Source organism: Drepanopeziza brunnea (assembly GCF_022702325.1).
Source record: "Drepanopeziza brunnea f. sp. 'multigermtubi' strain 214-2 chromosome Unknown ctg7, whole genome shotgun sequence".
Lineage (NCBI taxonomy): Eukaryota > Fungi > Ascomycota > Leotiomycetes > Helotiales > Drepanopezizaceae > Drepanopeziza > Drepanopeziza brunnea.
The window spans coordinates 1,012,769-1,034,010 of NW_027094070.1; the positions used below are offsets into that span (position 1 = coordinate 1,012,769).

Here is a 21,242-nt window from a genome sequence, read left to right on the forward strand (position 1 = left end):
ATGCATGCACGCAACTTTCGATACGATACGATACAATACAAACGAGACGAAAAAGAGATCGAAACAGAGATAAAACCACACCCATCAAAACCCACCACCACATAGGAATCGCCTGATGGGATATAAGTAGGTAGGTAGGTAGGCACCAAGCAAAGTAGACGACGACGACGAAAAAAAGGAAAGGAAAGGAAAAGAAAAGAGAGTGTTTGAGACAGGGAAAAGTCTATCGTGGTGAGAATTAGTAAGTAGGTAGGGCGCGAGAGATGGCTTTTCGATGGTGACGTATATATATAGGTATATATAGTAGGTAAGGTAGTATTATATAGGTAGTGCTAAACCCAGACGATCCGATCCGATCCGATCCGACCGGGTCCGGGTTTGGGTCCGGGGCCGGGGCCGAGGCCAGGTGCACACTTCTACAGTACAAGTAGTACCGCCTGGGACGTACCGGTAGTAGGTAGGTACCGTAGGTAGCTATCCGCTAGGTAAGGTCGGTGCTAGGCTTGATGATACGATCGATGATAAATAATACGATCGATAATGAATAATACGATCGATAATAAATAATACGATTGATAATAAATAATACGATCGATTATAATAATGACAACAAGTATCTAGGAAAGCCGTGAGTAATCCGATTAAGTAAGTAAGAGAGAGACAGTGAGAGAGAGACAGTAAGAGAGAGACAGTAAGAGAGAGACAGTAAGAGAGAGACAGCAAGAGAGAGAGAGAGAGAGAGAGAGGGCTTCACTAGCGTCCATGGATAAGTGAGCAAGTGAGTACCGGTATGTACGCACATACGCACATACGTACACACGTACACACTGACTGACTACTGACTACCTAACATTTGTTCTGCAGCTCTTCGTTGTCTTGCCATCCTTTCTAATGGGGAAGGCTCCAACCTTCGAGTCTACCGTCTCCAGATTTGAGGTTGATGAACATGTGCAGGTACAAGCCGGGTAAGGTCTATTTATCTATCTATGTATCGATCGATCATTCATTCACTCGGAAGAGGAATTCTATCTCATCTCATGTCATCTCCATGAAACGCCGCGCAGGCATCCAATCGTCGCTGCCAAAAAATGCACCCAAAAAAAAAAAAACAGCGCGCCCAAAAAGATGACCCATTCCGTATATATGAGCCGACCGAATACACCCATGTCCAGCCACGAACTCTAGTCTATCCTCCGCCCTCACTCACCACCGGTAGAATGGGCATACCCACCACCAAAATCGCCTCCGGAACCCATTTCCGTCAGCCTCAACGCCTCGCCGACATCCGAGACGAAGTGATCCTTGCCGCCGCACAGCTCCAGGATGCCGCTCCGGCGGAACAGCTCGTAGATGGGCGTCCCTTCCGCGGGCCCACGGGAAAAGAAGACTCGCACGCCGCGGTCTCGGTATTTGCGGACGATCTCTTCGAGGACCTGCGTTCCGGAGCCGTCGAGCCCGGTGACACCGTGGATGTCGAAGATGACGTTCTTGTTGTGCTCCGGGGAGCGCACGCGAGGTAGAGCTGGGTGAGCACTCGTCGTCCCGTAAAGCTCAAGCCGTCGGAGACGATTCTTCAGTTCTCCAGTGTTGGCGAATGTCAAGGGCTCCGGAATCTTAACTATCAAGCAGCCTTCGATGAACTCCAAGTGATCCTCAGGCTTGTCTTCGGCGTTTTCGAAGCGGTTTGTTCCTGGTATCCTGCCCAGGATCTGGATGCGTGGTCGGGTGCTGTGCTTGATGACGGAAAGGAGGGACAGCCCTACTCCGATTGCCATCCCCAAGGTAAGAGAGTAGAAGATTGTTGCTGCGAAGATAATGATCATCAGGCCAAGCTCCGTGTATCCCCGGATCTTGATGAAGAACATGATATCATGTGGAGCTTCTTCTATAAGAGACCATGCTACGACAGTGATCATAGAGCTTAGAACAGCTTTCTGTTACAGCTGTCAGTCGAGCCGATATAAAGATCGAGGACAACTTACGGGAAGGTAGTGAAATGCCGGTAGCAGAAACAAGACACACAGAACAGTGATTATGCTCAGAAAAACGCTGCTCATCGGCGTCTTGCCTCCGGTACTCGCATTCACTTTACTTCTTCCGTAGCCACCAAAGGCAGGAAGAGCACCGAAGCATCCACCAACCAGGTTCGCAACACCCAACGCAACAAGCTCGCGATTAGCACTCAATGCGATTCCCTGAATCCCATCCTTTCCATCCCCACCGCCGAGACTCTTAGCAGCTACGGACGATTCGAAGAAGCCGAGCATGGCGATTAGAAATGAAGTTGACATTGCTTCTTGGATATGTTTCATGTGAGAGATCTGGAATGGCCATCTGAAAGTGAACGGACTCCCAGCAATCGTTTTGACCTCCCCCAGGATCTCGAGTCCCTTCTCGTCCCATCGCAATTGCCAGGTCAAGACCGCTGCACACACAACGACAAGAAAGCGATCTGGGAAGTACGCAACGTTAGGGTAGCGAGGTTGCATTCGCTTCTTCATTTCTCTGCATTTTGTCAGCGTCATGGTCTGCAGAGCTCACCAGGAGTTTTAGCGGACCTGAAAATCATGATAATCAAGAAGCTCACACCTGCAACAGTCGCGGTGATCTTAGAGGCATGCTGGAAGTTTCCGAACAGAAATTCCAGTTTGGCCACACTGCTGCCGTGACTTACGCCACTCTCCTCTGCCAGATCCGCCAACCCCAACTCTGGGATGAGCTGGTCCGCCATAATGACAAATCCAATGGCGGAAATAAAGCCTCTCAAGAAAGGCCTACTCAGAACACTGTCCAGGAATCCCAACCGGGTGAGGCCAGCGATGAAAATCATTGCTCCGGCCAGTCCCGTCACAACTCCCGCAATCCTGGCATGTATTTCGTCGTCGTCCTCTGGTGTTTTCCCACTATCCACACTGGACCTTACTACGGTGCCGACCAAAAGACTACCAGCCGCCTCAGGACCAACCACCATCTGTGGACAGCTACCAAGTATCGCATATATGAAGGGATTGAAGACGAACGAGTATAATCCATTGATCGGCGGTATGTGGGCAAGATTCGCAGCATACGAAAGGGCCATAGGCAAGTAGAAAGATGCCATGGTGAGGGCAGCCACAAGATCCCCCTGCAGATGCACCCATCTGTATTGTGGGATCCAGGCAAAGAAGGGAACATAATAAGTCAGGTACCTGTGGAGGCGCGGAGATCAGCAGATATTTCGAGGAATACCAATGATTCTCCACCAGACGTACATCGTTTTTGTATTCGTGATTCCATGCCGCTCAGCCAGATAACTCGTCGTGCTCATTTTCTTGTTCGGCCTCATGACAGCAAACATGCTCCTGTATGCCCCTCCGGCGCCCTCTCCAGAGTCCGTTCTCCTCGGAGGGGATCCTCCAAAGCCAAATCCACTGTTCGCGCTCCTCACGCTGTCCGCCCGGCTCTCGAGTCTGGGGGAGAACGTCCCATGGTTACATGGCTCGGTATGCGCAGGCGTGCTAGCTACGTACTCGAAAGGCTTCCTCAGGAGAGCCGTAGTCTCCGTTATGGCCTGGCTCCCAGTCTTATTTATACCCTGCGACTTGCCATCAAGGCTCTGCTCGTCCGCGTCAGGCTCGTAGTCGAGTTGCGAAGGGTAGGTGAGCGGCGATGTCACCGAGCTGGGCCCTGCCTTCCCGACATCCTGAGTATCGCCTGGATCTCGCACGCCTTCTGGCGACTGGGTCAATGTTGACGATTCCCGCAGACCGCTCGGTGTGGCCGGGGCATGGTGTTGAGACTGGCTGACCGAGGGGTGTCGAGAGGAGCTGCTCGAGGAGGCTTGAGGGGAAGTCGAGCTTCGAGACATGCTGCTGATATGGCAGGTCTAAGGTCTATTCGAGGAATGCATATACTCTGTCGACACATCGATCTGCAGACGGAAGCATACAGAGGGCCGTTCTGGGAGGGTTTCACAGCGTCGGGTTCTTGGTCCTTCGTATTGAGCTGGTTTGCTTGTTCTGAGGTGCCAAGAGGCATAACATTATAATGCCTGCGGACGATCATGAAAGGTAATATCCTAATATCGACGGCGAGGTTGAAATATTATCATTACATACCAGCACACTTTGTCTTCGCCGGGATAATACTGAGAGTCGAGTTGCCCAGCTGCCACAAGATGAGACGGGAATGGTCGTGTGGGTGACCAATAAGTGCATGTCTTGATGCATCAACAAAAGCTTATTTGCTTTAGTGCAGCTGTATGAGCATGGCTGCATGAGCTTCCCTTACGAAGTCTATATATATACTATATATATACTCTTTTCATTCCAGAAGCGACTGTCGATATGCAACTACGAAGCAATATGCGAAATTTGAAATAAATGATTACAAAACTTCTCAACGTTTGAGCGGTTCTGACGCAGATATCAGTGACACCGGCATTGCGCAGCTGATCGTCGGTTGCCTTAAACTTAATTCGAGAAAAATTGATCCGACTCGCCACGTCGGGATTTTTCACAAATCAGATCTGAGGTAACCGACGATTACTAGCATAGACTTTTGGAACCGGGTCCGGGCCAAAGCCAATGAGAGTATCTAGCGGTATCCGCAAGCCATATCAGAAGAGGAGTGTGACCAGTACTGAAAGTGGAGTGCACCATGGTGACTTAGACATACTACGTAGCTGCTATCATTAATCCGAAGCGGAATATCTACATCACACCTAGGACACTCACTTGGCTTTGGACTCTCCATTAGACGGCAAACTTGCGCACAAGCATCACAATAACGAGGGCAGTTGAAACTCTAGGAGTTCGACGCGACTGCTACTAAGAAAATAATCCAAAATGTTTTCAAAGGCGGCTTTGAGGAGAGGAACTCAAGGTACAGCTTTGGGTAAGTTTCATCGGGGTTAAGAGAGCCAGAGGAGAATAAATGCTTGCGGACAGATCCCTTGTGATTAGCGACTTTGAGTGTGAAATATACAATCATCTCAAGTATAGTCTCAGCTAGGGCCTCATACGCGGCGAGACTTGACAAGATGAAGATGGTCATTATTAGAGGTACCCAGTGATAGCCGTGGCAATTCGGGACTTGACTTACTGAAGCAGAGGAAGATCTGATCCAGGCTTGAAGCGCTAGCCACGCGCGGAGCTTTATTGAGGAAAGGGATTCAAATACCGATTACGAAGAAGACTGGTCTTACGTGGTTTGATGGATGGATGCAGTTCAGGTTCTAAGAATGCAGAGGCGGTTGTGATCCTCTCAGACCCCCTCCCCCCCGCCAAAAAAACCGGTACTTGAGAAGGCATGTATTCAATGGAAAAGGTGCCGAGATACAAGCATGACAATTATACAATAGTTTCCACCAAATATGGTCCCCGCTAGCTCTCTATACAATCACTCCACCATAACCAGGCCCTTTTCAGCAGGAACATGTTCTTTGAAGACAGTGTGAGCCTTGTACCACGCATGATCTGTACCCAAAACCCGCACCGATGTACACGATTCAAAGTCAGAGATAGCACCGACGACAGTAGTGACAGGAACCAGGACGGAACTAGCCACATATTCGATGATCGACTTCCAAGTCTTCTTGAGGATAGCCCGTTCCGCCAGCAGGCTTCTAGATCCGCTCAGCTTCTTGTAGAATTCCTTATCGGGCTCTGAGCTTATGCTAATGTCCAGGAACTTGACTCCGAGGGCAGTCCAGGTGTCCGAATGGCCACCTGTATGCATTAGCGCATAGGCGCATCCAATGCTAGTGATGCAAAATCTGTCTGCAGCAGAATTGAAGTAGAAGGGAGTTGTGAGTCTGCCGGAGCGAAACACCTTGTACGACTTGAGAGAGATCTCACGGCATTCCTTGTTGACGTGAAGTATGGCTGGTGGTGGGCTTGAGACCTTGCACCAAGCTTGGGTATTGCGCTCGGTGGAGGATGATTCGTTGCGGCGATCGCGGGCGGTGGTGATACCCGTGTGGGAGACTTCGACATCCGAACCGTCTTCGATGAGAAATTTCAAGATCATGGCGCGAAGCTCCACTGGCAATTTGCGGAAGCGCTGGAAGGCCACTGCTGGGGCCACAAAGCACTCTTCAGTCTCGGGAGTCGAAGCATCTTGAGCGGGACTTTGGGTAATAGTTTCCGGGAACTGAGATGTGTGTTAGAGCTGAGAGACACAACGACTACCGGCTACTTACTGCTGGCAAAACAGAATCTGGGTCTGCCAGAATTTCCGAGGCAAGTTCAGACGGGACAGTCTTTATGATAGTTGCTGGCGACTTTGCCATGTTAGAAAGAGACTTGCGAAGGATTTGGTTATGACCTACTCTTAGCGACAGGGGAATGAACCTAGTACGCACTGGCGACGGACTTGGGCTGATGGATAGGATGGAATTGCATCGAGCGCGGGCTGACAGCGTATTGGGACTTCTGGATTGCAGAGGAACGAATTGAGTACGTCTCGGGGGGGTGCAAGGGACAGCCTGGGGTTGCGTAGTCGTGGGAGTGGTCATGTTGAGGTTTTTCGAGACCTGCTCGAATCGTCAGAATTGAGGTCCACAGAGAGCATTCAGTCACTTACAGTTGGTAGTACAGAAGTAGCTGATTTAATAAGGGAACAATTGGTCGGGGCCGCTGGGAGAGAGAGCAAAGCAGTGCGTAGTTCGCGGTGAAGATGGTTTGTCGTCGGTTGCGTTGAAGAAATTTTCGAATGGAAGAAAAAACTTCATGAAGAAGATATACTAGTGTTGTGCGCTAATACTGTATACGAGTATGATAGTTCAAGGACAGCGAGGTGAATTTTGGCGGTGGCTGGGGGTTAAAGTTGAAGTCGTCGCCATCTCGCGAAGACATTCACTCCGCGGGTTAATTAGGCTGGTTGGCGACGAGCGCAGCCGATCACCTTTCAGACCTTCCAACGACTCAGCTCGCCTAGAGGAGAAAGACGGAGATACGCATAGATGACAGTGTCAGCAGCCAGGACGTACCTTCCGCTTTCGGGCAGGGAGGTACATACATCGTACTGTACATCGAACACGCGAGAGCCTCCTACAACATAGTCACGGGCAAAGCTCTAGCCGACTAAATCTCGGATACTATGACCGTTTTAACGAGGATCAGATTGCCGGAGTGTGCAATTTGCTTCAATATCCTCCAAAACGCAGGATGACAGCAACTTTGTCTGAAATATGGGAGACCAAGTTAAAATCACACTTATCCCTATGCAATTATATTAGACTGTGAGGAACAAACTGTCATCATACTTTGAGCGTGGATGCTCAGTATCTCTACCTATACCCAACCCATTCCAAACCTCCGGGCAGCCGACTGTATATGGGCTGCGCATGTAGGCATATATATACACCCTCAAAACCTCAGAGGGCACGTGGACTAGCATTCATGTGGGCCCAGGGGAACAGAAGAAGATCGAGAAATCAGATCATGCCCCCCACGGACAACACAGTGTATAACATAGTGTATAGTTCTTCTGAAGCAAGCTGTCAATCGCTGTGCACTAAGAAGGTACCAGGGACTGAACTCACCAGCAAACAGCAATAGCAAACAGCAAACAGCGGCATGGCATGCATAATTAGTGCAGGCGGCCAATACCGAAAGCTCGTTTCCATATCAGCCTGCATTGTCCACGCCGATAGATTTGGTCCCTTCAAGGGCCCTGATCCAGGTATGCCTCGATACCAACATTCTATATATACTGTAAGGGAAACATGCTTTCCGATCTTGCTGAATGTTCCAGCTTGGAGGTTCATTGGGTAATGGCATCAACCTTTCCCGCGAGCGGGTGATGCTAATTATTCTTTGAAACTAAGGCAATCGCCGGTTTCCAGAGTATGATACGTAATATTTCCTGGTCACATCAGATTCTATAGAAGACACACTTTGAAAGCCAAAGATTAGTGTGCAGTGATCACAAAGGACCAGGTACATTTGAGGTATGAGCAGAGATCACCTTTCTCCCATGTTTGATATGATAATCTGACTGGTCAAGTAACCAAGCCCATGATCGAGAACACAGGTAACCCTAACAGTCCACAGGCCATCGTTTCCTGGATTTGGGCTTAACCAGATTTTTGGTTCGATGAGCGAATGTTCGCAGATGGCAACATTAATGGTGAAGTGAAGATCGTGGTACCCGACGATGCAGAGGACGAGAGCGGCAGTACGACGAGTCCACTCGGGTACGGGCTCTGGGGCTACGAGCCTTTGGTGAGCTTTCTCCAAGACAAGTATCTTCAGCCATTGCTCGTCAACGAAAAGCAGGTAGGTTCAGCTGTGGCACAATCTCTCAGCTGAGTCCATCGTATTCTGACTCTTCATCCAGCGAGAGGAAGCCCGAGCATGTTGGCGTCATAGATAAATGCGTTCCATGGTGAAGCGTCACAGGTAGACCGACTATAAATAACCAGAAGGTAGAGCTGTCAATCTTTCTGGCATTGCATTGCATTGCCCTGTAGACCATGACATTTCTTCCCGGGTGATTTGGTTTGATTGCCCAGACGTCTGTCCAGACACGTGATATAATCCCGCCAAGTCACGTGGTGTGGCCCAGCCCCACGGAGCTACCTTGCTCCATTTGCGAACGTGAAATTTTCTTCTCTGACCGCACAACCTCTTCTTCACTTCTCTTCGCGACTCTCAGTCAATACAACACAGCTTAATTTTGCGCAATGACACAGGTAGGTGCTGGCCACGGCTCTTGCAAGTGCGAATGCCTCTTCCTCGATCCAATGTGATGTCGAACGATATCGCAGGCCAGCAAGATGCTCCCACTTTCGCATGCTCATCATCATCGACCGGGTGCTCGGCCTAATTCCATCCTCTACCTACTTGCAATTAGCCTGTCGCCTTCTCTTCCCTTCTCCTCCCCATCTTCCCCATCTTCCCCGCCTTCTTACCTCATTCCATCCGAACCAGCCACTAACCCTCCCTACCTACTCGTTCACTCATTCGCATTGTACCGGATTGTACTCGAGACTCTCACATTGCAGCCCTCCCTCCCATTCTGCCTCATTCATTCACTACCACGACAATCATGAGGTCGAACACCATACGCTCTGCACTGCATTTCCAGCGCAGGGCCTACTCCGCAACAACGGGCAGACGAGCACAATGGGGCTTCATAGGCCTGGGGCAAATGGGTACGTGAAACAAAACGCGCCCGCGACTCTCCGAATAGCCTCAGTTCTAACCAACAATGACCACAACAGGCTACAACATGGCCCGGAACCTGCAAGCCAAGCTCCCACCCTCCGATACCCTTCGAGTCTACGACATCAACAGTGTGTCAGTCGAGAAGTTTGCAAATGATACAAAGGCGTTATCGGGTGGAGCTTCAGTTCACGTTGCGGCCAATGCCCGAGAAGCTGCTGAGCATTCTGTGAGTGTCTGGGACACACCCAATTCCTCTTATCAATCTTTATATGATGAGTTTGTCCACCCATGATCTAAGTTGGGGTCACTCGTCTTGGGTGATCTTTTCATGATTTTAATATTTATACAACAAAGCCAATCCTCTGATACTTCTCCACTCAATTCAACTGTTATCTCAAGTCGTCGTACTGGCCGAGACTAACGGCATTCTCAAGGCAACAACGATCACTGTTCTGCCCGATTCCGTACATGTAAACAATGTTATGGGCCAGATCCTCAAGCCCCCGCTCTCCGAGTCTGTCGTCGCCAACCCCGATCGTCTATTCATCGATTGCTCTACAATTGATCCATCCTCGTCACGAGAAGTTGCCAACGCCTTCCACGCCACACAGCAGGGAAAGTTCGTTGATGCACCCATGTCTGGAGGCGTGGTAGGAGCTGAGGCTGGTACTCTCACTTTCATGCTTGGCGCAGCTGACTCGATGATCTCTCGAGTCGAGCCAGTTCTAATGATGATGGGTAGAAAGGTTGTACATTGCGGACCGCAAAGTGCTGGCTTGTCTGCAAAGCTGGCAAATAACTATCTTCTAGCTATCAACAACATCGCTACGGCAGAGGCCATGAATCTCGGCATGAAATGGGGTCTGGATCCCAAAGTACTAAGCAACTTGATCAACATCAGCACTGGAAAGTGCTGGCCAAGTGAGGTCAATAACCCCGTCAAGGGTGTCGTGGATGGGGCTCCTTCATCCCGAGATTACAGCGGTGGCTTTGGTGTGCATTTGATGAGAAAGGATCTCAACCTAGCAATCACTGCTGCTGCTGAGGCTGGTGCAAGACTAGAGCTCGGTAACAGAGCGAAGGAGGTCTATGAGGCAGCCGAGCAGCAGGAGGATTGCAAGGGAAGAGACTTCTCTGTCATATACAGATATCTTGGCGGGGCAGAATAGGCCGCTCGCCTCTTGCTTGTATCTGCGGAATAGCGTTGGACTTACGTAGCGATAGCAGGCCGTGTTGCATGATAGATAAAGCGGGCTTTACTCAGCCAATGTGACGACCATAATATTTCCTCGATCGGAATCGAAGGTCAGGCTTAAAACTGGCCGGGCTTTGTTATTTCTAGCCCGCTTCGTCAAATTATAATTGCCTCTACCTGGAGTTAGGCGGTTTGCATCAAATCAAATCGCATATAGTGTTCGCCATTCACGCGAATCTACTACAATATCCTGAATTATCATCAGCGATCCAGATATTTCAGATATTTCAGATATTTCAGATATTTCAGATATTTCAGATATTTCAGATATTTCAGATATTTCAGATATTTCAGATATTTCAGATCTCAGTGATATCCTAAAGGTAGAAGAGGCTGGCAGCCTCACTATTACTTGCGACTGGCTCAGCTTCATCCAGGCACTTGTTCTCTGCACCTCATATGAAATTCCCTGGAGTATAGTATAGTAAGTCGGCCTTTACCATTCCAGTCCTCAGGTTAGGTATTCATTCGATTGTGAAAAGCCAGTTCATGAGCCAGATAAAACAGCAGGCAGTGAACGAATGAATGATCGCGCCGCGCAGCATTTACCTGCGTCGATCCGAGGCCCACAGCGAGAGAAAGGGAAAGAGAAAGAAGATAGATACAGCGACATCTAGAAAGATAGAAAAGCATGCATTAAAACGAAAGGAAGCATCACTCGCCTACCGTAACAGATGGTATCTATCTATCTATTATTATTCCCTTGTGAATAAATATCTCTGTTTCAAAATCAAAATCAAAATCAAAATCAAAATCAAAATCAAAATCAGGATCAGGATCAGCATTAAAATCAGTCCTCCCTCCTCACTCACTACACCAGCGTACTCCTGAGCTTTCATTCATTCATTCATTCATTCATTCATTCCTTCATTCGCCTCGCCTCTCCTCCCCTCCCCTCCCCTCACCTTGCTAGTCAGTACCGGTATAGCAATAACCTGCCTCCGTCATGCGGCGAATGCACGCAGAGGGATACCGGTATATATATATAATCGACGCGGGCGGGCTTCTCTTTCTAGGACGGGGGGTTTTTCTTTCTTTGCGGGTTTTGGCTGGGTTGGATCACCTCTACGCTTTTGGTGGGTGGGGGGAGGGGAGGAGGGCTTTCTTTGGTTCTTCTTCGTTTTCGCTGGATTTTTACCTAGTCGGGAGGAAGTAAGTCGCTTGCTTGGCTTTGTTTTTTTTTGTTTGGCTGTACTGGGGCTGGGTTTCGGTTGCTGTTGCTGGTTGGTGATTCTTGAGATTGGGAGAGTGCAGTAGTACCTAGGTCGGGAGAGAGAATGTTGGAAGCGGTGGATCTGAAGTAGTAGTAGAATAAAGCTCAGCAGTAGTCATGATTTGGATTCTGGAAGTAATTGTACATTGATCAATGTCAAGTCCTATAACCCCGTTCCATGCACTCACTGTATGCATGCAGAGCCCCAGAACGCCGATGGAATTTCTGTCGCTCACACAAAATCATCATCATATTTCATTTGTCATTTGGTATCGTTAACAACCACCATCTATTCATTACCCCCAGGAGATTTTTAATGCAGACGCTTCAGATTCTCGACAACATCGCGGATAGCTTCGACGGTGTATCCCAGCCCCTCACAGATCTGCTGCTGCATATCTTCGCTCTCGTCTAGGAATCGCTCTATCAGCTCGCCGTCTACGAAGCGGTAGGGTTCTTCGGTGGTGCGCTCGGCGCTCTTGAATGAGCGGTAGGTCTTAAAGTCGAGCCTGCCGAGTGTGTCAACGCATTCTGTTATATTTTCTTGCAGTCGCAAGAGGAGGTCTTGGGAGCCGTCAAGGATGGTCGAAAAGAGGTAGATTGAACCCTCGGTCTGTGTTTAAGTTAGTACGGTGAGAAGTTTGGTAGGGTAAGGAAACGTACAGTTGCCAGGAATGCCTTGGGTACAACCATGGCAGTTGGCGAAGGGTCTATCGCAATCTTGCGTATCATATTGACCTGCTCCCCGAGATTCATCTCTCCAGTGATCCGCAACCTCTGTTTATCTTCAAGTGTTATACCATCAATATTGCGCTGCAGTACCAACAAGTTCCCGTGATGATCACTCTCCAGCCATGAATTGTCGCCGATGTCCGTCACGGCGGTCCCCCAGCATGTTTGATAGTCTCTTGCTACCTGTTCCAGTTTATCCGGCATACCCTCTTTCCCCGGGGTATATTGCACTATCGATACAGATTGCATCATATCAGTTATAGCGATGATATTTTCCGTAATAGCAATGTCTATTGGGACAGTAGAGCTGCGGAAAGTGGCTAATTTTTTGAATTCGCCTGCCTTCTCCGTTATTTCGACGTACTTGAACATGGCGACAGTCTTGTTGAGTACCGCAACAATCTTGCCGTCAAGCATAGCAACACGTCGGCAGGCACATTTGAGATTCAGCGAGGCGACAAGATAGGGGTTCTTCTTTGGATCAATCCCGAATACAAGAATCCGACCCTTGATATTGGGGTCGGCAGATTCCTCATCAAGGAAGCTGGTGCCGACGATGAATCGCTCTGCAAGATCCTCGCGGGCGTTGAGAACCTCGGTGCGTATGATATATTCGATGAGTTCTGTTCCATTCTCGTCGTCGAGGGGAACCGGGTTGCCGACCTCGGCGAACTTCACGTCTTCGACAAGGGAGAATGTACTGGTGTATCTCTCTTCTTTATCCGCCATAGTGCGTTCGATGCAGCCAATTCCGAATGCTCGTTCCGCACCAGAGTAGGCTATTCTTCTCACCGTCTTCCCTATATGCACTGTTCGCACATGAGTTTGTCTCTCGTCGTCGATCTTGGAGATCTTTAAGGATCGCTGGGTAGCCACAACGAGGGAGCCTGGATATTCCTCGCTGTTGAAGGGACATGCACATTTAGCGTCGTCCGCCGTCACTGCTGAGTAGACGATTCGGCCTTCCGAGGCGTAAATCAGGGTAGGATGCTCGCAAGTAGCCAAGACATTGTTAAGTCCACCTTCTCGAGGTAACAGATGAAACTTAGCATGCTCCGTTCCAAGAACGAGGCTTTTTCTACCTGAGAGGGAAAAGGTCGATTTATCCACGTTGAAGGTCAAGACAACTCCATCTTCCATTGCGACAAATAGTGTTGGCCCGGCCGCAACCGCTGGAAGAAGCTGAGCCAATATAATATGCCTTGGAATGGAGGCGTTGTTCTTTCGTCGGAGATCCTCTGATAAGATGATTTCCAGGTTGCTGAGATTGAGAATCGAGATTGAGCCAGACTTCCAAAATCCGACGACTCCAATGTCAGAGAGGTTTCTTGGTACGTACACGCACGCAACTTGGTCTGCAGCCTCCAGAGGCTGAACTGCAACTTCCTTCAACCCTTGTCCAATGTCCAACGACACAAGAGTAGTGCCGCTTACCGAAACCAAGACGTAACTGTCATTCGCAGAAGCGTCCGTGATGTATTCTCCGGCGGGAGGCGTCCATTTCGCGGCCACGTATGACGGGCCAGGTCCCAAAATTTTGACGGAGCTTTCAGTAACTTGCAACATCATGCCATTTGAAAGACCTGATGCTAGCAAAGTCTGGCAATTCAGTTCTAGGCCTCTGAACTCAGCAACCTCCTCAATCTCTCCAAGGAATGTAAACACGCGAGTTTCTGTTGGCAATGAGACGACTAGAATGTCATCGAAATGTGTACCTGCAGTAGATCGCATAGAATAGACATCTCGAATATCCCCTATCTCGTCAACGAGGATGCCGATGTCTTCTAAACCCACACCACTCCGTACGCTTCTGAGACTCCCGCTTTGGAATGCGCCGCTGCCAGTAACCAAACGAGTCTGTCCCGTGGAGTACTCATTTGATTGACTCTCCCCCTCCCGGTTTCCCATGTCCATAACGGCAAGATCGAGGATAGGAGCTATATTTTGCATCGTCTGAATGATCGTGATATAGTGATCTTTGCGGTCGAGGTCGACTCTGATGACCTGTGATTCTGCTTCATGTGAACCAACAAAGAAGACGCCGTCGCCCAAATTGACCATCGTGGTAGCTTTTGAAATCGTACCCAGAAGCATCAGATCCATTCCCATCACTTCTCCGTCATGATTGCTTAATATGGAGAGGAGGTGAAGATTGCCATAGTCATCCCCAAGAAGGTACCGTTGGTCGTCGACTTTGACCCATGCAACGAAAATCGCCGCGTCATTTAACGGATAATCGAAAGCCGCTTTGCTCTCGTCATCCAGATATGTAAACTTCGTCTCGCCTACAACAACAACCCCACCAAGATGCGCCTTGGCCACTGTTGAATTGCGTACAATGTATCTCTTCTGGCCGGCATTCTTGGGAATCGGAATAAGATGACTAGCACCAGGGTCCAAGTCTGAAATTTCGTTTTCCCGATCCTTACTAGGATCGAATCTCGACAATGTGCCTTTTTCGTCCACCAATCTGTACGTCGCCATCCGAACCTCGCCCCCACTCCCATCCTCGAACAATAAGGCGATTTTGGGTTGTTGCGTCTCAGTGTATAGAAAAGTCGTCGCCCGCACCCTCAATTCGGTGATTCTCACCTGTTCGGGCTTGTCGAGGACATCCTCCCTGCCTTTTCGCGGCCTCAGAGGCTTGAAACAACTCAAGATTCCTTCAAAGAGCTCCAGCACCACATACTTCCCTGCAGGATCAACCAGGACCAAGTCCCGGCTCTGGGAATCGATCATGTGCCTCTCCGACACATCCACAAAGTTCTGTCTTGTTTCCAACGCTTGGGTCTCTTGATTGTAGGCAAGGGTGAAGTACTGGAAGCGGGAGGTGCCCACGAAGAGCTGGTCGGCGCTGTGGGCGATCTCAGGGCGAATTTTTGCGAGCATGGTGATGGTCCCGTAGATTGGTTTGGACGTAAGCATCGTAAGACTGCCATGTTCTCCGGATTGCCATATCTCTATCCGGTTTCCTCTCCTGCCAATAATTCAGTGGTTGAGGTTGGAGAGTTGGATTCGAGCGTACTTACCCAAGCACGAGGCATTCTTGATCCTCACTCACCAAGCACAGCTTCACCGCGTGCCGTACGCTGCTGGGCCGATGTATTGGGGCCAGATAGGACATTGTACAGCAGGTCAAATGATGTGAGAAATTGTTGCAGGAGTGATAGGTTCAACTGCAGGAAAACGAGCGATGAGGCCCCAATCCAAAGTTACTGAGTAGCCGCGGTCGCGTCTTCCTTATCGAGCTCCCATCTTTCGGAGTTAAGATCTGATAAGCCGAACAAACCATACGGCTCATATATACAGCTTCACCAGCACTTCCCCACGATTGCATCCCATAATCTATCGATCGTACAACCGTCATCGTCTGCACTACCTATCATCGTACCCGCTAGATCTCGAATCCCTATCCAGGTAGCAGCTTCATAACAACCCCCCGACTAGGACACTCTGCGGAATTCCTCAAATCGTCTGCACCAATACCTACCGGTATGCGACTGCAATCGCAAGCGCCCTCCAAGCCTCCGCTACCATCCCCGAAGATCTGGCCGTCATATCAACCCAATTAAGTCAACTTACAAACCAAGTCTTGCATAAGCAGATGGTGATCATGATAGAGCAGAACAAGACCTTTGAAAAGAGGAAGACATAAAGCTAGATAACTGCTAGATAACTAGCAGCAAAGTCGGAATGACTTGCAGCAAAGTACTACTCTTCGATTCGATATAATATACCGGTAGGGCTATCTCCCCCTTCTATCCCTTACGTTATATCATCTCGAATCGTACTGCAAACTTTCTATTGACGCAATACCGGTATACCACGCAGGTCTATTAATATCAACGCTTGTTTCTGCAACGCGAAATTAAAGAAGAGCACAGACCAAGTCCGCGAATTAGTGCATACAACAACAAGTAGCCTCCCTATCCCGAACTTCCCTAATACACCGGCAGCCTTAAATGGCTTGATATGCAAGTCAAAATGCATATATATCTTTCTCTCACCGAGACGGCCGTTATGATACTTTGCAACGCGTTCTGTTACTAATCGATTGGTTTCTAATAAGGCCGGCCCAGAAAGCGCTCCGAGAAAGCCTCGGCATCCTAACTCCCATTAGGTGGCAACGCACAAGGTACGAAAGACAGACATATTTCTGATCTGAGGGCGAACATTGGGTTGAGGCCCGAACGTTTGACGCCCGCATAAGTAGAATTTGATACGTGGTGGAATAGTTCCAGAAAGATGGACGGTCTTTGACTGAAGTCCTAAGTAAACACATCCGACTACCTTTATTGTTCCGTAGCAACTGCCTACAGGGAGGGAACGTCCTGAGAAATGCAATCGCGAATATCATTCCGATGATCGTACATACATAAATCGCTCATGAAGTCTAATCTGGGTATTTTCCAGCTCCAAGTGATGCGGGGTATCTTTTGTTTTTCCGGCCCGAAAATGCAGAAAGGAAAACCCGTCCCAAGTTTATCTCAAACTCCATATCCCGGCCTCAGCCGATTGGGAGAGATCCGTCTTCAGCCTCACTGTCAGTGTCAGATAACGAGGGGTCAGACATGGCGTCCAAATCATCGCTCTCAGCTTCATCTGCCTCAGTAGCCTTCTCCTTGCCTTTTCCCTTTGCCTTCTTCAGCTTCTGGTTCCTGGATAGCTTGGCTGCGTCGTTCGGCGCACTGATTGCGTTCATGTACTCGGCGTTATTTAAGGTGCTGGATAACCTAGGTACTTTATCGAGCAGTTCTTCGTCAATCTCAGTTCCGCCAGCGCCCACGAACAAATTGGCGTTGTAGCCAATCCATGTTTCTTCAGCGTCCTCGTCAACAAATCGGTGGCTCTTCCAAGCCTCTGATTGCGCATCCTGAATCCTCTTGTCCATGCTTTCGGTCGTTGCTTCCTCGCCATCGATAGTTGATTTGACAGTCATATGCACGACACGAGCTTCAGGCGCAGTTCGAGCTCCCAATGCTGCGTCACGTCCTCGGATTGCTCGCTCTTGCTCGGATTGTGCGTCAATGTGATGGAATTGAGGGCGCATCTGGACAACGTTGTCGACTGGCGTGAGATGCAGCTGGTCTGAGCAATCTTAATTAATATATAGATACTGAGCATAGGCAGTGCTAACTTACCATTCAAGAACGTCCCGATCATATACTGTGGTGTTGTTTCTTCGTTCGAGATAGCTTGGCCTCCCAAAGTCTGCTTCACCAGGACCTGTTCCCTCTGAATGGCATTCTCAAAATCCTCCAGAATCTGATCTTGAACTGCTCGCACATCCTCAATTACTCTCGCTCCTCTGCCTCTTCCTCCCGGTGGTGGTGCGCCTCCAATGCCAAATCCACCTGGCAAGCCATGACTCCCAGCTCCCTTGGTCTCCGCGCTTTTCTTTATAGCACTTCCCCACGTTGCACCTTTTCGCTGGTCGTAATTGTTGCGCACATCCATCGGGACATCCAACTCGACCATGCCCGCTTTTGGCTTTATACGCATCTTCAGAGGCTCGGCGGCGTTCTTCTTGCTGTAATTCTGCCTGGCGTCGCGATTGGGGAATTGAAGGACATACATCTGCTTGTCTGCAGAGAGGTAGGGCTTGATGAAGACCTCATATGAGGCCTTGATCGGATCCGGGTCATTCTCCATATCGACGTCCTCCATGCTGTTATCCAGTGGGGTCGAAGCTGCAGCAGAAGCCAAAGATGCAGATCCCAAAAATTACTTTCCAGGTTCTTAACGGTCACCTGAGCTCCATAATCGAGGGGTAAATCGACTAGTCCGTTTTCAGACTAGCCGAGTCATTTTGACTTAGCTTGGTTTGCTCAGCCACAGGTGACGAGTTCGAGACAGTCAGGCGAAAGAGTTCCATTCACGAGACTAGCCGACCTGAACTTTTCTTTAATACTACTAAAATAGACACTCAGCATCCGCCGTTCTTTGCCCTCTTCATACTTCAAAAAAAACAAGACAAAATATCTACTGCAAATCAGAACAGAAAGCAAACCTACATACAGGATGTGTTCCCCAGATATCTTCCTCGGTTTGATCGCAATCCTCTTCCCGCCTCTTGCTGGTAAGGACTTGACTTCGCCCCTTTGAGGGGATCATCCTTCTTCATTCAAGTTCAAGTTTTCTGAAGCAGATACCCTCGATGGAGAGCATCTGTTTGAGGATTTGAAGACGGCTCTCTTTTGATATTAAACATGGCTAACAACATACAGTTTGGGTCAAGACAGGCCTTTGTTCCGCCGACTCCCTCATCAACATCTGCCTCTGTATGCTAGGCTTTGTTCCCGGGCTCCTTCACGCCTGGTATATCATCGCCAAGTTCCCCGAACATAACTACGAATCCATACCCGCGGATCAAGAGTCCGGGAGAGTGACCTACATCGTTGTTGACGGCCATGGAGCTCGCCGCGCAGTCAAGCCCAACGCGAGACTCCAGCAGGGACACAGTGGCGGGTACGGCACTTCGGCTCCTATGGCCCCTCCGGTCCACCAGGATCAGATTACCGGCACCTGGAACAATAGTGCCGCAGAAGGAAGTAGTGGAGGTGCGGTTCCGCCTTCCTATGCTGAGGCTGTGAAGGGAGACCACAAGATCCAGACGAGAGACTAGAGAATCTTTTCTAGAGTGTGAGCAAATTGTACATAGGGGGTGTGACAGAACAGGAAACGCATCGAAACCGCTGCGGCATGTGGTACGAATCGCCGGATGACCTTGGGTGGGAAGCAAAGGAGTTCTGGATTTTATCTGTATTTGGCTGAGAGCAGAAACTAAGCTCGTCTTGAGACCTGTCATGATTATTCTGAAACGTGAAGATTTGAAGTAATGGCACCTAAAATAAGTTCTCCAACAACCGTGTAAGACTTCGCCATATTCATTATCATTAACCTATCAGACTAAGTGAAGCCTCTGGCCAGGATCCCCAAATAAATGGTCTGTCCGTAATCTTGGTATTCATCGGAGCTAGCACCTTGATTCTGCTTCTCTTCTCATCCACTTCCGTAACGAAAATGAACCCCATCACACTTGCATCCCGAATCGTATCCTGAGAGTCGGTCGTTGATGCATAGAGAATAGCCAGCGTACAGTAGAGCATCGAGGCATTTGGGTCGACTTTCTCGTAGATTTGCTTCTCTCCTTCCTCCTCGCCACCAGGCATGAAAGACTGGGCATCCGCTGTGACATATTAGGAAAGTCAGTGGTGGAGGTGGGGGGGATTGGTGCGTACCTCCTAGAATCTTGTAGATGAAAAGATCGGCGAAATTGAGTTGTTGGGTGTGAGGGCTCAATGTCGTCTTCAGGTCGCCGAAGAAGTACTCCTTCAATGCTGCTTCTCGAACTTGCTGCATGAAAGACTCGTCTCTATCAACACAGCCACCGGACTTGTCAAGCTTGACGAGAGTAATTGACTCGTTGCTAGATGTCTTGTAGGTAGAGAAGCGGCGTTGCATTTCGCTATGTAGTCTCTCTGAACCAATGACCAGAATCACGTTCACTGTTGTTATCAGTAACTGCCCAGTCAGATTCCAGAAAGAACTGACCTGAAAACTCGGAAACAATATGCGATATCAAGTCATAGCCTCCCTTCCCTTGGCTTATTACCCCAGGGGTATCAAGAATCATTCCCGTCGACTTGATAACCGGGTCCTCAGAAAACCTGCTCATCGCCGCCAATGCCAGCCTCGAAACCATTGTCTTATACAGCTTCGAATTATCCTCCGGATTTGGCATCCCATAGTAATAGCACAACGGCAGCTTCACCGGTACAGGGTTTGATGTACTCGTCGGACTGCTCCCCCAGCCCTGCTCCACGTCAATAATCGAAGCAAACGGCGTCGCTGTCAGCGTCCCAGCTATAGACAGCAACCCCTCCTTCGAATCCGTGTTTATGACCATCGGTTGTCTGCCCATTCTTATCGCATATGCCGTCAGCAACTTCACCAAACTCGTCTTCCCAGCATCCGTCGGCCCTACGATCAGCACCCTAGGCCCATCCCGTCCATCGCGCTCAGCCTCATCCCGTAGCTTCTCAAGTGCGAAATGTGTGTTCGCGTATTGTATCAATGGCGTCTCTTCCGCGGTGTATTCCTCGCAGGAACCAGTGACTTCGATTTGGCAGCCGTGCCATGTGAAAATGGCAGCTTTGATGCCCCGGAATGTGTAGATGTGGTTCAAGGCGAGCTCTGTTCCAAAGATCTCGGCGGTGCCTGAAATGATCTAATCTGGATCAGTTTTGTCTTGCAATTATTTTTTCGGTTGATCTGACCCTGACGCTAATTTTCTGCTCGATTGCGACTTCAAAGCGCCATTCTGAGTTCTGGTCGAGGTTGTGAAAGACCGGGTTTAGCTTGGTTGCTGGCGCAGACAATGCAGCCTGTTCTTGTTAGATTTCATATTAATCAGGAAATAATGCGATACTCACTGCAGGTACAGCTTGTCCTAAGCCGGGAATCGACATTGTGTTGTTCTGTAGAGGTTGGCCTCGTCGTCGACAGCAGCCTTTCGAGGTCAAACTAGACAAGGATGAAGCTTCAGCCTTGTGGGGCTTCAAGTATTGACTTTCACACTCAACGCTTGATCCACTGTATAATGCGACGTCACACATAGCGTCTTCAACGCTCGTGTACCTGTATGTTGCAATAATGATGTCTGACAAAGATACTGAACACGACAAAATCCATTCATCGCGGATTACCTATATCCCTTTACGAGAAACTCTCATCAAAGCTGGAGTCCTTCAGCCGAGATCTGCCAACATACCCAAAAAGTCATTACAAGGGGACACGAATATCAAATCAGAGGATCCTACTTCACCAGAGCCATACTTGAAGAAGAGGAAGACTGAATTTTTGAATGGCTACCAGTCCCTGCCTCTCA

The 21,242-nt window shown here is 49.2% G+C and overlaps 7 protein-coding genes across 7 annotated transcripts; 2 read left to right on the plus strand and 5 right to left on the minus strand.

Moving 5' to 3' along the window:
• Window positions 1-1,199: 1,199 nt before the first annotated feature.
• L3040_004770 (uncharacterized protein) lies at window positions 1,200-3,847 on the minus strand (the record flags this gene model as incomplete). Its single annotated transcript, XM_007291093.1, has 4 exons — window positions 1,200-1,934; window positions 1,983-2,505; window positions 2,559-3,188; window positions 3,252-3,847. The coding sequence occupies 4 exons, from the start codon at window positions 3,845-3,847 to the stop codon at window positions 1,200-1,202; spliced, it is 2,484 nt and encodes an 827-aa protein (XP_007291155.1).
• Window positions 3,848-5,379: 1,532 nt separating this feature from the next.
• On the minus strand, window positions 5,380-6,496 carry L3040_004771 (uncharacterized protein; the record flags this gene model as incomplete). The annotated part of the gene is made up of 3 exons (XM_007291092.2): window positions 5,380-6,132; window positions 6,182-6,262; window positions 6,311-6,496. The coding sequence occupies 3 exons, from the start codon at window positions 6,494-6,496 to the stop codon at window positions 5,380-5,382; spliced, it is 1,020 nt and encodes a 339-aa protein (XP_007291154.2).
• A 2,537-nt stretch (window positions 6,497-9,033) lies between these two features.
• L3040_004772 (uncharacterized protein) lies at window positions 9,034-10,321 on the plus strand (the record flags this gene model as incomplete). The annotated part of the gene is made up of 3 exons (XM_007291090.2): window positions 9,034-9,139; window positions 9,209-9,378; window positions 9,587-10,321. The coding sequence occupies 3 exons, from the start codon at window positions 9,034-9,036 to the stop codon at window positions 10,319-10,321; spliced, it is 1,011 nt and encodes a 336-aa protein (XP_007291152.2).
• Window positions 10,322-11,933: 1,612 nt separating this feature from the next.
• L3040_004773 (uncharacterized protein) lies at window positions 11,934-15,476 on the minus strand (the record flags this gene model as incomplete). The annotated part of the gene is made up of 3 exons (XM_007291089.1): window positions 11,934-12,233; window positions 12,284-15,329; window positions 15,382-15,476. 3 exons carry the CDS (start codon window positions 15,474-15,476, stop codon window positions 11,934-11,936), a joined length of 3,441 nt encoding a protein of 1,146 aa, XP_007291151.1.
• Window positions 15,477-16,859: 1,383 nt separating this feature from the next.
• Window positions 16,860-18,019, minus strand: L3040_004774 (uncharacterized protein; the record flags this gene model as incomplete). Its single annotated transcript, XM_066156329.1, has 2 exons — window positions 16,860-17,440; window positions 17,494-18,019. The coding sequence occupies 2 exons, from the start codon at window positions 18,017-18,019 to the stop codon at window positions 16,860-16,862; spliced, it is 1,107 nt and encodes a 368-aa protein (XP_066011745.1).
• A 354-nt stretch (window positions 18,020-18,373) lies between these two features.
• On the plus strand, window positions 18,374-18,977 carry L3040_004775 (uncharacterized protein; the record flags this gene model as incomplete). The annotated part of the gene is made up of 2 exons (XM_007291087.1): window positions 18,374-18,431; window positions 18,580-18,977. The coding sequence occupies 2 exons, from the start codon at window positions 18,374-18,376 to the stop codon at window positions 18,975-18,977; spliced, it is 456 nt and encodes a 151-aa protein (XP_007291149.1).
• Window positions 18,978-19,248: 271 nt separating this feature from the next.
• On the minus strand, window positions 19,249-20,823 carry L3040_004776 (uncharacterized protein; the record flags this gene model as incomplete). The annotated part of the gene is made up of 5 exons (XM_007291086.1): window positions 19,249-19,541; window positions 19,594-19,860; window positions 19,907-20,582; window positions 20,632-20,739; window positions 20,788-20,823. 5 exons carry the CDS (start codon window positions 20,821-20,823, stop codon window positions 19,249-19,251), a joined length of 1,380 nt encoding a protein of 459 aa, XP_007291148.1.
• Between the last annotated feature and the right edge of the window lie 419 nt (window positions 20,824-21,242).